The sequence below is a fragment of the Narcine bancroftii genome, chromosome 10 (assembly GCF_036971445.1).
Source record: "Narcine bancroftii isolate sNarBan1 chromosome 10, sNarBan1.hap1, whole genome shotgun sequence".
Taxonomy (NCBI): domain Eukaryota; kingdom Metazoa; phylum Chordata; class Chondrichthyes; order Torpediniformes; family Narcinidae; genus Narcine; species Narcine bancroftii.
In genome coordinates, this window is record NC_091478.1 from 75,047,813 (window position 1) to 75,063,357 (window position 15,545).

Below are 15,545 nucleotides of genomic sequence, written 5' to 3' on the forward strand. Positions count from 1 at the left end.
TGGTGACGGCCCCGCAGACTTGCGACCCCCCCGACCACTGACTGCAAAAATGGCTCTCTGAGCTAAACTAAAGTGCCCAAACTAAGGAGAAGGAGAATACCGATGGGAAGATTGCTCAGCCAAGGAGCGGGCAACCACAGCGCGACCAGCTGAGGGACGACCGACACCAGAGCTCTCAGCTAGAAGAAGAGGAAAGTGACAGGAAAGGGAGTGAAAGGAAAGAAGAGCAGCAGCAGGAGGCTCAGATGAGCAGCTCAGAAGAAGAGGACCAACAGCAAGAGGCCAAGCAAGAAGAGGCCTGACAAAGTGAGACTAGCAACTCATCAGGAAAGTCAGAAGAGACACAGATACAAGGAAGAGAAGAAGACACAAAAACACAGGTACAGACACAGAAGAAGACCAAGATCTTCACAGAGAAATAGAAGGTAAAACAGATGGACAGAATATAGATAAAGCTTTTTTTCCAAGAACAAATGAGAGCATTAAAAGAATGGTTGTCATTAGAATTTATTGCAATTAAAAGAAAAATAAAAAGAACAGAAGATAAACTGCAAAGTTAGAGCTAGTCATGACAAATAGGGAAAAGAGTAGAAAATGTGGAAGAATGAGAAACGGCTGTAGAAATGGAAGTAAATGACTTAAGAGGGAAATTGGAAGAAAGTGATAAAAAAAATTAGAGAGACAAGAGTTGTTAGCTCAGAAAATTAATATGTTGGAAAATTATAATAGGCGAAACAACATAAAAATAGTGGGCCTAAAGGAAGATGAAGAAGACACAGATATGAAGGAATTTATAAAAAAAATGGATCCCAAAGATCCTGGGAATGACAGAAATGCAGAAAAGAATGGAAATAGAAAGGGCACACAGAACACTAGCTCCGAAACCACAGACACATCAAAAACCAAGATACATTTTAGTAAAATTTTGAGATATACGACAAGAGAAAATATACTGGAGTGGGCAAGGAATTAAGTTAGAGAAGACAATAAACCATTGGAATACAAGGGACAAAAAATATTTTTTTACCCAGACATAAGTTTTGAACTCTTAAAGAAGAGGAAGGAGTTTAATACAGCAAAATCAATCCTATGGAAAAAAGGTTATAAATTTATGTTAAGACATTCAGCTGTGCTTAAAATATTTATCCCTGGGGAGCAAAACAGACTGTTCTCAGATCCGGAGGAAGCACAAGAATTTGCAGAACACCTGCAGGACAGAAGGAGAGATAAAGAGATGTAACAAGAATGAAGAATGGTGATAAAACATATATAAAGATGTAAAAACAATGTATAAATAAAGAACTAAAGAAGGGAAAGAGAAGAGAAGAAAGGAAATAAGGAAAAAAAAGGAAGAATGTTATATGTGTAAAATAAATGTTTTCTGGGGGGGTTGGGGAGGAGAGAATAACCGTCACTGAGAAATCAGTTGACGCTTGTGAGCAGGTTCGCAATCCAAATGGAAAGGGGAGTTGTGGTTGCCCGGTGAAGGATAAGGGGCAACTCAGAAGGGGAGGATATTTGGGGTTAAGGGAATATTGGATGTGGAAGTTGTTGGAGTATTTTATGTTTTAATAAACTGAGAGATGAAAATGGGGAAAGGGGGGATGGTGGTGATGATGAAGCAGAAATAAGGGGTAAACAGGATATGAGATGGCCATGTTGAACTATATGACTATAAATATTAATGAAATACATAAACAAATTAAAAGGAAAAAGCTATTAAATTTACTGAAAAAAATTAAAAAATAGATATAGCATTTGTGGAGGAAATGCATCCAACTGAAGTGGAACATAACAAATTAAAGAGAGACTGGGTAGGGAACATAGCGGCAGCATCTTATAATTCAAAAGCTAGAGATGTAGCTATATTAATTAATAAAAATGACCCAATCAAAATAGAGGAGGAAATAATAGATCCAGCAGGGAGGTATGTAATGATATAGTGTCAAGTATATTCAGAATTTTGAAATTTGCTCAATATATATGCACCTAATGAAGAGGATCAAAAGTTTACACAAGATATTTTTTTGAAGATTGTAGATACACAAGGAAATATATTGATAGGAGGGGATTTAAACCTCAATTTCGATTCAATGTTGGATAAAACTGGACAAAAGACTAGCAAAAAGAATAAAGTGGCCAAATTTATGGTTAAATCAATGCAGGAAATTAAACTTATGGATATATGGAGGAGGCAGCACCCAAGAGAGAAGGAATACTCATATTATTCAAGTAGGCATAAAACATACTCAAGAATTGATATGTTTTTGTTGTCGGCCCATATTCAAGGGAGAGTTAGCAATCTAGCTTTATATTCAGTTTTTCTATCTGATCATTCACCCCTGTTATTAGCAATAGAACTGGGGGACATCCCACCAAGAACATATAGATGGAGGTTAAACTCCATGCTACTTAAAAGGCAGGAATTTAGAGAGTTTATTGAATGCCAAATTAAAACATATTTTGAAATAAATACGAAATCAGTGAAAGACAAATTTATATTATGGGATGCAATGAAAGCCTTCATAAGAGGGCAGATAATGTTATGTAACTAAGATGAAAAAGGACTACAATCGAGAAATAGAGCAGTTGGAAAGGGAAATAGTAAGTACAGAAAAGGAACTAGTAAAAAGGAATGATATAACAAAAAGGGGAGAATTGGCGGACAAAACAATAAAATAACGTATAAGGTGGAGAAGAACATAATGAAAATAAAGCAAAATTATTATGAGCTAGGAGAAAAAACACATAAAATATTAGCCTAGCAACTTAAAACAGAACAAGCTAAAAGAACTGTATTGGCATCAAGAAAAAGGACAAACAAATTACATATAATCCAATGGATATTAATGAGAACTTTAAGGAATTTTATGAACAATTATACCAAACTAAGAATGAGGGGGAAAGATGATAAAGTAGAAGAGTTTTTAGCTAAAATTGAACTGCTGAAATTGCAAGAGGAGGAACAAAACAAACCGATAAAACCATTTGAAATAGAGTAAGTACAGGATATATTAAAAAATTGCCAAACAATAAAATCCCTGGAGAGGATGGATTCCCAATAGAATTCTATAAAACATTTAAAGAGGTATTAATTCCTTTTCTCCTGGAAGTAATGAACCAGATAGAAGAAACACAAAACTTGCCAGATTCATGTAAGACAGCAATAATTACAGTAATACCAAAAACAGGGAAGATCCACTAACACCAGCATCGTATAGACCAATACCTCTACTTAATTCAGATTATAAGATAATAGCAAAATTATTAGCAAACTGACTGGCCGATTGTGTACCAAAAATAGTAAAACAAGATCAAACTGGATTTATTAAAAGACGAATAGTGGATAATGTCTGTAAATTTATTAATCTAATTCATGCAGTTCAAAGAAATAAGAAGCTAACAGTGGCTGTTGCTTTAGATGCAGAAAAAGCCTTTGACAGAGTAGAATGGTATTATTTATTCGAAGTATTACAGAGGTTCAATCTACCAGAAAAATCTATTAAATGGATTAAAGCATTATATAATGGACTATTGGCGAAGGTAACAGTAAATGGATGTGTATTGAACCAATTTAAATTAAGTAGGTCAACTAGGCAGGGATGTCCATTAACTCCCTCACTGTTCGCTTTAGTGATAGAACCATTGGAAGAACTGATAAGAACAGAAAATAAAATAAAAGAGATAAAAATAAAGGAGAGGAAGTATAAAATCAGTTTATTTGCAAATGACATCATAGTATACTTAACAGAACCAGAAAAATCAATAAAAGTATTGCATAAGAAATTGAAGGAGTATGGAGAAATATCGGGGTCAACATGAATAAAAGTGAAGCTATGCCAATGAGTAATGCAGATTATACAGAATTTTAAAAAGAATCACCATTTTAATGGCAAACACAAGCAATCCGATACCAAGGTATTATGTTAGACAAAACTTAAGCCACCTGTACAAAGTAAATTATCAGCCACTAATAAAGAAATTGCAGGAAGACGTAGAACATTGGAAAGAATTACCACTAATGTTGATAGGGAGAGTAAATTGCATTAAAATGAATGTGTTCCCAAGGATACAATACTTATTTTAATCGATACTAATTCCCTTAACAGAGAAATTATTTAATGAACTAAAGAGAATAATAAGGAAATTCTTGTGGAAAGGGGGGAAAACCGAGGATAGCGTTAGATAAATTAACAGAATGGTACAAACAAGGTGGTTTGCAGTTACCAAACTTTAAAAATTATTATAGAGCAGCACAATTAAGGTATTTATCAGATTTTTACCAGACAAGGGAAAAACTAGACTGGACTAAGACACAACTAGATAAAATAGGGGAGAAGGCACCGGAACATATGTTTTATAAATGGGATGAAAAGCTGGTACAATAAAAAAGCTCACCAGTACTGCATGATTTACTCAATATATGGAAGAAGATTCACTTAGAAAGGAAAAATATGAATTACCAACTACCAAAATTACTATTGATGCAAAAACCGTTAATCCCTTTTACAATAGATAACCTTTCCTTTAGAGAATGGGAGAGAAAAGGAATTAAAAGAATAGAAAATTGTTTGTTGGGAAATAATTTATTAACATTTGAACAGTTGAAGTACAAATATGGAATAACTCATGGTACAATGTTTGCATATCATCAACTGAAAGCTTATTTAAAGGATAAATTGGAAAACAGACTGAGATTACCAGAAGAAAGCAGCTTTGATTACAGACATGATGATAATTAAAAGATTTATAACGAACATGTACATTAAGCTGCAAGATAAGGAAAGGATGAAATAAGCTATAAACCCAAACAAAAGTGGGAAAAGGATTTAAACATAAAGATAAAAAATGAAACATGGGAAAAGTTATGCTCTGGAACTATGAAGAATATAATAAACACAAGGTTACGCATGTGTCTTGGGTAAACTTATACCTCTCATTTTGTTCATTTTAGATTGGTCACAGTGTTTGAGCTACCGAAAGAAAATAGACACACACACCGAGAGCAGTTCAGTTTATACAAATGTTTATTACTAATTCAAAAGCTGATTTCACACTACAATATGCAAGCCCTTCCCAACTATACTTATCAACGCTTGGACTGGTCCCAACTGCCGAAGCGAGGCAACGACTGCACACTTGTAGTAGGTTGTCAGGGCGCTGGTAGCAGCTTCTCCACCTCCCCCGACTGGGACGTTGCTCGGACTCTGGCTGTTCTTCCTTCTTGACAAGGGGTGTTCCCACCCCTCGGAGAGTCTAAACTTCAGCAGCAGGACCACAGGCTTATATACCCCAAAAACAATTAATCATGCGCCTACTCCTTCTAATATTTGTCAGTCAAAATCAAAACTGAACATTACATTCTACAATTTAGAAGATTAATTATTATGGAACCAGGATGTTATAATTTCCTGGTTTATCTCGTAGATACAAAGACTTATTAAAACTTCTCGAGCAAGACAGGTTGTGACCAATTCGTCAATTTCAGAGTGTTGCATTTGACAACTGCTTTCCCTGGGCCTCACAGTGGAATTCCATTTCAAAGTGTATCTTCAGATAAGTCCCCATGGCTGAGTTTAATTACATCTGCTAGTTCTGAAAGTTAGGTGACCTGCGTGTGGACCCAGTGTCGTCAGTTCCACATAAGCAAAAAGCATCTGAGTACATGGTTTTAATCCTCCATTACAGCATGATACAGTATAATTAGTTAAACAGGTTATATATCACGCCCAAAAGTTTAAAAAAATGGGATCCAACAGTATCAGATAGATGTTTTTGCTGTAAAAAGGAAATGTGAACAAAAGTACATGCAATTTGGGCATGTGAAAAAGTGAAAATATTTTGGGAAGATCTAAATCAGATAATAAATAAAACCACAAAAAGCAACATACCAATAAATCCAGAGATCTTTCTTCTAAGTAATATAAGAAGTAAGGAATTAGGCCTCAAATTGGATAAAACGCAAAAAAGATTTATTATAATAGGCTTAGCAGTAGCAAAACAATGTATAATGTCAACTTGGAAAATGGAAGAGAGCCTGCGAATACAGCAATGGTATATTGAAATGAATAAATGTATTCCATTGGAAAAAAATAACATAATTTAAAAAATAAAGTCACATTATTTGAACAAATTTGGGAACCATACATAGAACATAACAGAGAGGGCTTGCCTCAGACCTCCACCCCCCCTAAAATGATAAGAAGACAAAACGACTTGATCCATTGTGTAAAAGTAGATGACACATTTTTCTTGTTTATTTTCATTGTGTGATGACGTTGTTTAATGGTTTTTATTGTATTGTATATGTTGGTTTTGGAGGGGGGTGGGAAAGGGGGAGGGAAGGTGGTGGGGTGGGAAGGGAGAAAATGTCACTGTTTATTTAATGAGAAACGTTTGTATATATTTTGATTGATGCAGTTCACAGTATGAAAAATAAAAAATTATTTTTTGAAAAAAACCACACCATCAGGCCTCCTGTGCCATTCGATGGATGCTTAATTAGAGCAAGGTTAACTCTGGAGGTGGAGAAGGCTGTTCTTCTATTGAAATAGAGCTTCCAAGCTGAGATGCTGTTCTCATCCCCATGTTAATATTTTGACTCCACTGAAAATGAAGGCTCTTCAGTCTGGCAGGAAGAAGATCCATATCTCTGAATTATAGCCAAGCTTCATCAATCAATAAAAATAGCACCAGCTATTCTGCAGCGTCTTCTTCTTTATTACAGGTTTCTACACAAATGAATTTCTAAACCTAGCTTCTTGTATGCAAGCAAAAATGCATTGTGCTTTTTCTGAGACAGTCTCAAGACTTTCTTTTATCTTAGTTTCATGGAATTGATTGGAAGCTCCGATTCTTTCATCTGTGACTTGTTGCCTTGACAACTGATATTTGCTGTATTTTACCACAATAGCACTTGGATAATCACCTCTACTATTTTGTTATATGTTTATCCGTGCTTACTTTGTATAACCCAGTACGAGAGGCATTTCTTCAGCAGAAGAAACCACTAAATTTGAATATATGAATCTCCCTTTTAACAGTGACGGCTTTAATTTACAAAGTAGTGAAAGGCAGCGGAATGTTTCACATGGATGGTATCAGTCGAGAACCGCATTGAGCCATTGGGAAGAGATATTAGGAATGGTGGGCAAACACTTGGTCAAAGAGGTTGCTTCCAAAGATGTCTTAAATCAGATGAGCCAGTGAAGCGGCAGATAGATTTTGTGCAGGAATTCTGCAGAAAAGGGCACAGATTTCATTCAGGTGGAAGTGTGAAAGGCCCTCTGGTCACATCCTTTATCAATATTTGGGACCTCACTGCCCATTATGTGACTGTGGTGGAGATAAGGCAATTGTTCCACTTCTTGTCGGCTGACATGAAGTTCTATAAAGGGATGCTATGATCCTTGCTGAGTTTCACCTCGAGCAACTAAGGCTGGTTATGGGGACACATCTTGACACGAGCACTGACCACTGCAGGAATATCTTCAAAACGGAGAAAGATGTACTCTGGTCTGTCAGAAACTTGGTCTTGTACCGTAAGGACATATCTCTCAGCAGTTGCTACCAACTGGCACATTGAAAAGTGCAGGAGTGTGTACTGAAGTAGAGAGGGGAGCTCTCTGTGTGATAACCTCTGACACTTCATGGGTGCATTGTTCAGGAGGGTTGACTCATCTTGAAATGATGTATTGCATTGATGGAGAGAAATACGTGTCCCAATCCTATTTCCTGTATATGTTATGAATAAAGTAGGTTTGGGATGTAGAAAAAAGTGAGGGACAAGCAGCCTGGAATTGTGCTGGAGGAGAGCAGAATTGACAAAGCGCTTGAATTGCTGTACCGGAGAGTTAATAGCAATGTGAATGAGGTAATTTGAATAAATTTTTCATTCAGGGTGGATTGTTTTGCATCAAGCTGCAATTGAAGCTGATTGGGCTTTATTTAAAATAGACATTAAGCACTGGAAGTATTCCAGAGTGTGGGATCTCTGAGGAACAACTGGAGCCGCAGGCACTTAACAGTACAAAATAAATCCATAGCTTCCTGGTTGGAGTAATCACTGAATCCCATGCTTGAATAATTGACCTCCTGTCCTGATACCTTTTGAGGATTGTCAACTTCTACACTTTTGAACTTGACTGCAAGTTGAAGGTTGCACAAGCAATGTGCTTTGTTAATATTTATCATATTCTGAAGGGAAGGATTTAGTCTATTTGTTCGTAGGCAAAATGACTAGATGCAAGTTTTCCCCTGATTTGTGTGGACCAAAGATGATCAGGAGGAACTGGATCTTGTACAGAAAGACCAAGTCCAAATAGCTCAGGCTTCAGTGAGACTCTATTTGGGGCTCAGCCAGTGTGAGGGGTCTAAATCCAGGAATGTGCAGGATGGTACATGAAAGCTTTTAAATAATATTTTAATTGAAATTTTTGTTATTATTTATATATATATTTTTTTTTTTAATATATATATATATATTTATATATATATATAATATAAAACACAACAAAGTGTAGGATCAAGAAAAATATACTGTACAGATACAAAGTAATTATAATGTATCCTAGAATAAAAATGAACATCTCAACTAATGATAAACAAACAGACAGAATTCAAAATTAGATCTCTTGTTCCTGCAGGGAAAAAAAAAACCAAAAGGAAAAAAACTAACTAACAATCCTAAATCTATGTCCCCTAAACTTAAAAAAATAGAGAAAAATCTGCTGGGACACCTTAAACTACCTAAAGAGTAACAGTAATGATATGTAAAAAAATAAATTCAGGAAGAGACTACAAACGCTTCATATGTTATATACAAAACAGTCAACCACTATTATTCTATAAAAGTGTGCCACATTTTATTAAACTTCAGTTTTCAAAACATTACGTCTAATCTTCTTGAGGTTCAAGCATGATGAGGTTTGGATCGTCCAATGAGCATAACTGGAAGGGATAGAGTCCTTCCATCTGAGCAAAATACATCTTCTAGCCATTAAAGTGGCAAAAGCTATCACATGGAAAATCTGACCCCGATTATCAACTGTTCCTTATCACTGCCCCAAATAAAGCTGTAATGGAATGAGGTTGAATAGTAACCGAGAAAAATAAGGGAAAATGTATTAAGAATTTCCTTCCAATAGTGATCTAATGCTGAATAGGACCAAAACATCTGAAATAAGGAAGAAATCCCATTACGGCATCTGTACCTACAGGATTGATAGCAGGAAAAATCTTAGCTAATTTATCTTAGGATAAATGTGCTCTATGTACTATCTTGAATTGAATAAGTGAATAACGTGCACAAACGGAAGAGAAATGGGCCAATTTTAAACACATGGTCCATATATCCTTGGAAAGAATAGTTTGAAAGTTGCTCTCCCAAGCACTCTTAATTTCATTCATAGAAACATAATGTATTTTAGAAATTAATTCATAAATGAACCCTATTGAACCTTTTAAACAAGGATTTAACCAAAAAAAACAATAAAATTACTATCATGGGAGAACGGAAAAATAGTAACTTAGTTCCTCAGAGAATCTCTAACCTGTAAATATCTAAAAAAAATGGAAAGTAGAGAGATTAAATTTATGTGACAAATGCTCAAAGGTCATAAAACAGCTGTCTACAAATAAGTCAAAGAATGAAGAGATACCCTTTCTATCCATTTATAAAAACAAGGTCAAGGCAAGATGGAGGGAAAATGAAATTATGAACAATCGGGCAGATAAAGAAAAGTTTTTCAGTTTAAAACATCGCCTGAATTGAAACCAAATACATAACAAATTTTTGACGGCCAAACTGCCTATTAATATATTCTCCTTTATCAAAGAAAACAGAAGGGAAACACCAAGTCGTGTAGCCCGAGCAAATTTGTTAAAACCTTCTAGCTCCATGAAAGCTCCATGGATGTCCATCCTGGGCTGTCCATTTGATCTATGTAATGAATAATATATTTAATATTAATAGTCCCATAATAATGTCTCAGGTTAGGCAAAGCAAAGCCTCCATCTATTTTTGATGTTTCTAAATTAGATTTATTCAACCTTGGACTCTTGTTGTTCCAAACATACAAAGAGATAATAGATTCAAACGAGTCAAAACATTTCTTTAGTAGAAAAATTGGAATTGCCTGAAATAAATATAAAAATTTAGGCAGAACATTCATTTTAATGACATTAATTCTACCAACAAGAGACATATTGAGGGGGACAATTTAGACTTTTCATCTGTCTAGAAGTTTTCTTTGAAAAGATCTTTAAATATCTTAGTAACTTTAACCCCTGTACGGGTGAAAGATTCCCTCACTACTTTAAATGGAATATTAACATAGATAGGAACAGAACCATTCAAAAGGAAAAAGTTCCCTTTTGTGCAAATTAAGCTTGTAACCTCAACAAATACTACTGATAATAATTTTAACATAGCAGGTATAGATAATTCTGGATGTGAGATGTATAACATCATCAGCATAAAATGAAACTTTATGGTACATGAAAGCTTGAGTGAAAATATACTCTTTATTGACTTTTGTAAAATCGCATTTTGCATGTTCTTTGTCAGAACATTTTGATTTGTTGTTGTTAAATCAATTATGTGACAGCCAGGAAGTGTGATTAACTCCATGCCCAACCAATGTGAGATTGAATCAACAGGAAAACTGTACATCTTTGTTAATACTACAAACAAGTGTTTAAGTTACTGTTTATAATGTGTCACGTATTGATTGAATTGATAGGGGCAGTAATATTAGGCTCAAACATTTATAGTAGTATTGGATAACAGGCTGAAATATAGCAGGGGTTTCTTGTGGGGAAAGCCCTCATTCTCAGGATGCAGCTGGCTTGTCGGGGAGGCAAACTGAGCCCTGTGGTAGATACGAGTAGAGTAAGGTCAGCAGTGGGGTGTTGGACCCTCCAGAAGTACAGGGGAGAGGGGCGAATGGATGTTAGGGTGGTGAATGGCACTCTGACATCGTAACAAGGAGCACTCCAATTAGGTTCGGTGTTCGGCTTGGTAAAGAGTGTTTCTGGTGGCAACCTTAACTTATCCCAATAAAGACTGTTGATTTACCTCCTGTTTCCTGGAGATTTGATATCATAAATGAGGCCAAAATAAGTGTGTTGCAGATGGCCACCCTGAACCAACCTACAACCAATAGGTGTAGATGTGACCAGAAAAGCCAGTTCAGATCTGACGCTACCCAACATATGGTAACACAGAGTCCAATATTTAGGCTGATAAACCATAAACAAATTATCTTTTCTTTGGCTTGGCTTCGCGGACGAAGATTTATGGAGGGGGTAAAAAGTCCACGTCAGCTGCAGGCTCGTTTGTGGCTGACAAGTCCGATGCAGGACAGGCAGACACGATTGCAGCGGTTGCAGGGGAAAATTGGTTGGTTGGGGTTGGGTGTTGGGTTTTTCCTCCTTTGCCTTTTGTCAGTGAGGTGGGCTCTGCGGTCTTCTTCAAAGGATGTTGCTGCCCGCCAAACTGTGAGGCGCCAAGATGCACGGTTTGAGGCGTTATCAGCCCACTGGCGGTGGTCAATGTGGCAGGCACCAAGAGATTTCTTTAGGCAGTCCTTGTACCTTTTCTTTGGTGCACCTCTGTCACGGTGGCCAGTGGAGAGCTCGCCATATAACACGATCTTGGGAAGGCGATGGTCCTCCATTCTGGAGACGTGACCCATCCAGCGCAGCTGGATCTTCAGCAGCGTGGACTCGATGCTGTCGACCTCTGCCATCTCAAGTACTTCGACGTTAGGGATGTAAGCGCTCCAATGGATGTTGAGGATGGAGCGGAGACAACGCTGGTGGAAGCGTTCTAGGAGCCGTAGGTGGTGCCGGTAGAGGACCCATGATTCGGAGCCGAACAGGAGTGTGGGTATGACAACGGCTCTGTATACGCTTATCTTTGTGAGGTTTTTCAGTTGGTTGTTTTTCCAGACTCTTTTGTGTAGTCTTCCAAAGGCGCTATTTGCCTTGGCGAGTCTGTTGTCTATCTCATTGTCGATCCTTGCATCTGATGAAATGGTGCAGCCGAGATAGGTAAACTGGTTGACCGTTTTGAGTTTTGTGTGCCCGATGGAGATGTGGGGAGGCTGGTAATCATGGTGGGGAGCTGGCTGATGGAGGACCTCAGTTTTCTTCCGGCTGACTTCCAGGCCAAACATTTTGGCAGTTTCCGCAAAGCAGGACGTCAAACGCTGAAGAGCTGGCTCTGAATGGGCAACTAAAGTGGCATCGTCTGCAAAGAGTAGTTCACGGACAAGTTTCTTCAGCATGATGCTGAACCAAGCCATGAAAGACCCCAACAATGAAGACGCTGTTTACATCTGGTACCGCACGGATGGCAGTCTCTTCAATCTGAGGCGCCTGCAAGCTCACACCAAGACACAAGAGAAACTTGTCCGTGAACTACTCTTTGCAGAAACAAATTATAACCCTTTCAAATTTGCACCTGATTATTGTAGTTTAAGCACTGCTCTCACACAGCGGCTCCCTTGTTAATATAAAGGCAGTATTTTTAAAGAATGACAGATAGAAACTGGAATTCAGGTCCAATTTTTATACAAAGTAACACTATTTTTTTAATAAGGCAGTATATTCTGATATTCTATAATTTGGTGCTTGAATGTAGCACACATTTTAAGGCTAGAGAATCCAATTCATGAGAATCCAACTCCTCAGAACAGTTAAAAATCTGAAGGGATAATTGAGATGGAGAGAAGAAGATGACAATTGTTATTCAGGGACCGGTGTGAAGACATTATCAGATTCAAAAATGCCTGCTGATGTACTACATGTAGGCTCACAAAATAAATGTACTTGAGTGCAGCTGGGTGCCCAGTGAAATCAGACCCCTCTGAATCAGGAGGAGGGCCATGGCATTGTTTTATAATGCAGCATCAGCCAGCATTATTTCAGGTTAAACGATAGTGAAACAATTATTCTTCGTGTATAACAGATGCCCCGCACGTTTAAAAACCTCATCATTTTTAAGTTAATCGGATTAATTCATTTAATCCTCTATGAAAACATGGCATAATTAAGAGCCACAAAGTCTTAAACAGCAGCATACACCTATACTTGGTGCACCAGCTTAAAAGTTGAACTGCATGGTTTCAAAGTGATGGAGGATGGTGTGTATGCCCTTCCATACTGGTGCATTAAGCAGGGCATGAGCTGGATGTATGAGGGTTTGGACTGTACTACTGTCTCCCTTGGCATCCTTGTCAGTGGTACAGGTCAACCCTGTGCACCAATTAGTTTGAAATATGCTATTTGAATTGGTTTTCTCTTGCTCATAACATTTCTTTTGTGCTTTCTCTTCAGGTTGGCATCGACTTCACAGCATCCAATGGAAGTCCTCGGGATGCCAGCTCCCTGCATCACATCAACTCCATGGAATCGAATGAGTACCTTGCTGCCATTTGGGCAGTGGGACAGATCATCCAGGATTATGACTCGTGAGTGCACCATGTGTTTGTTATTAGCGAAGGAAGTGTATGGAAAGGGTTTGAAAATTCGGCATACATCAGTTGCAAGCATTGACAGTTTCAGAGAGCTTTTTCCAACTATCGTAAGAGCTCTTGTCAAGGCAGAGTACTGGAGTAATTCCTGTTCACTCCATTAGCGTCAAGTTTAACACTTCAATAAAGCAGCATAATTCAGGCATAAAACACTCCTCAATTTATGTGGCTTCCAATATTCAGGACATGGAATACAGTCAATCCACTCAAAGCTTTACCCAATGATTAATATTCAATTCCAATCACTTCAACAGAATAATAGACTTGGAAGTGATTTTTGAATTTTTTTTTTGTTGCTATTTTGAGTTATTCAATGAATAATTCCAGGTCTTGCAAATTGCTGTTCTGAGTTTACAGATTTGGGCCTTGACAGAGTGAAATTCTTCCCTCCAATACTTTTTTTTAAAAAAACCCAGCAGGTACCTGTTTTTTTCCCTTGTTTCAATTTCTCAGAACCTTAACATAGGAGAGCCGTTTTACCCCCCAGAGTATACAAGCAAACTAAATATTTATTAAATCTGAGTAGGCCTCTAGAAGATGAGAAATCTACTTCTGCTCATTCTGAAATTGCTTCCTTAATAGTTTTAGTGGGTTTTAATTTAAGTGGAATATAGCATCAGGAGTTGACTAGTCCTTTGTTTCTAGTCTGTCCTTTAGTTTGACTTCGGGTGATCGGTGGCATTGTGTATTTGTCTTGATTTCTCTTTAATTTGTTCACGGGATGTGGGTATCAGCAATAGTCCCATCATTCTCTGACCACCGTTAAATTGTCCTGAAAGGAGGAGGCACTTAGTCGTCGATCACATTGGTATCAGTGAACAAACTTGACAGGACAGATGGCAGCCATGGATGGTCAGTCACAGTTTGGACCAGAGCCCTGTTATTTTTTTTTAAAAACTTTACCAACACACTGCTCTACATGGCGTAACTTGTTCTTACCCTTGCACTCTGAGTCCTCCAGGTCCTCACCACCTTCCCTTCCTCCCCCATCACTTCTCATCTTTTTTTGCTCTTCTACCCTCCCATTTGTATCCACCTGTGACATGTTACCTGTAAGTCTGTGCTCTTCTCCCTGCCCCCTCCTCTCCTCTCCTCCTACCCACTTCTCCCCTTCCCCTCTGTGGTGCGCTGTTAACCAGAATCAGACACACAAGGTAAAGACTGTACAACAGGCTTTAATCCACAGACTTCCACAGAACTAGGCTGGCTGTAGCTGCAGTAACTCTGAGTGAGGCTTCGGGAGGCCAGTGCAGGCTTATATCCCGGAGGGTGATTGACACCCATCCAGGTGGGGCTTGATGCATTCAGGCCATCTGATTGACAGCCGGCCAGGTGTTGTCCTGTCCCCTTACACGCCTGCAGGGTCAGAGGTTGCCCCCAGTAGTAGGCCGCGGTACACTCCTGCAGGTACAGATGTTGCCCCTCCCACCTTTTTATTCCAACACCTGCCTATTTTTGCTTCTACCTGACAAATGGCCCAGGCCAGAAACGTTAGTAACCCTTTACTTCTTATGGACGCTGTGTGACCTGCTGAGTTTCTCCAACACGTTTGTGTATATTGCACTCAACCCCAGCATCTGCAGATGTTCTTCTTGAACTTGTTCTTGCCCTCTTTCTCTTTCAACTCCTCCCATTTAAAAAAAGTAAATAAATCTTGATGACCACATTGATGTTTCTGGGGTCATATGAGATCAAACCAGGTAAAGACAGCAAATGCCCTTCCCTTCAAGATGCTTGGTGACTCAGAAAGGTCTTTGCAACATGTGATAATATAGTCACCATTGCTAAATTGAATATCTTTTACATCAGGTCCAGATCAATTTAATTACTGGGATTTGTGATCCTGGAGCAATAGAGCAGATACCAATTTCTAAACCAATAACTTAACCTTAATGCCATTGTAATGTTCCTGTTGCCATTACTAACCTATTTAAAAAATCTATTGATTGAGCAAATATTCCAGTATTTTCCCCAGGAAAATTAAAATTAAGCAATACTGGATCTCCT

At 38.0% G+C, this 15,545-nt stretch overlaps 1 protein-coding gene across 7 annotated transcripts in view; it reads left to right on the forward strand.

Moving 5' to 3' along the window:
- The window catches only part of cpne2 (copine II), a 313,555-nt gene that overhangs the window by 119,917 nt on the left and 178,093 nt on the right, over positions 1 to 15,545 (forward strand). For all 7 annotated transcript variants that reach the window (XM_069901373.1, XM_069901376.1, XM_069901375.1 and 4 more), the window contains exon 11: positions 13,342 to 13,475. In XM_069901373.1, coding sequence (XP_069757474.1) covers positions 13,342 to 13,475 — 134 coding nt within the window. The remainder of the gene's footprint in view (positions 1 to 13,341; positions 13,476 to 15,545) is intronic.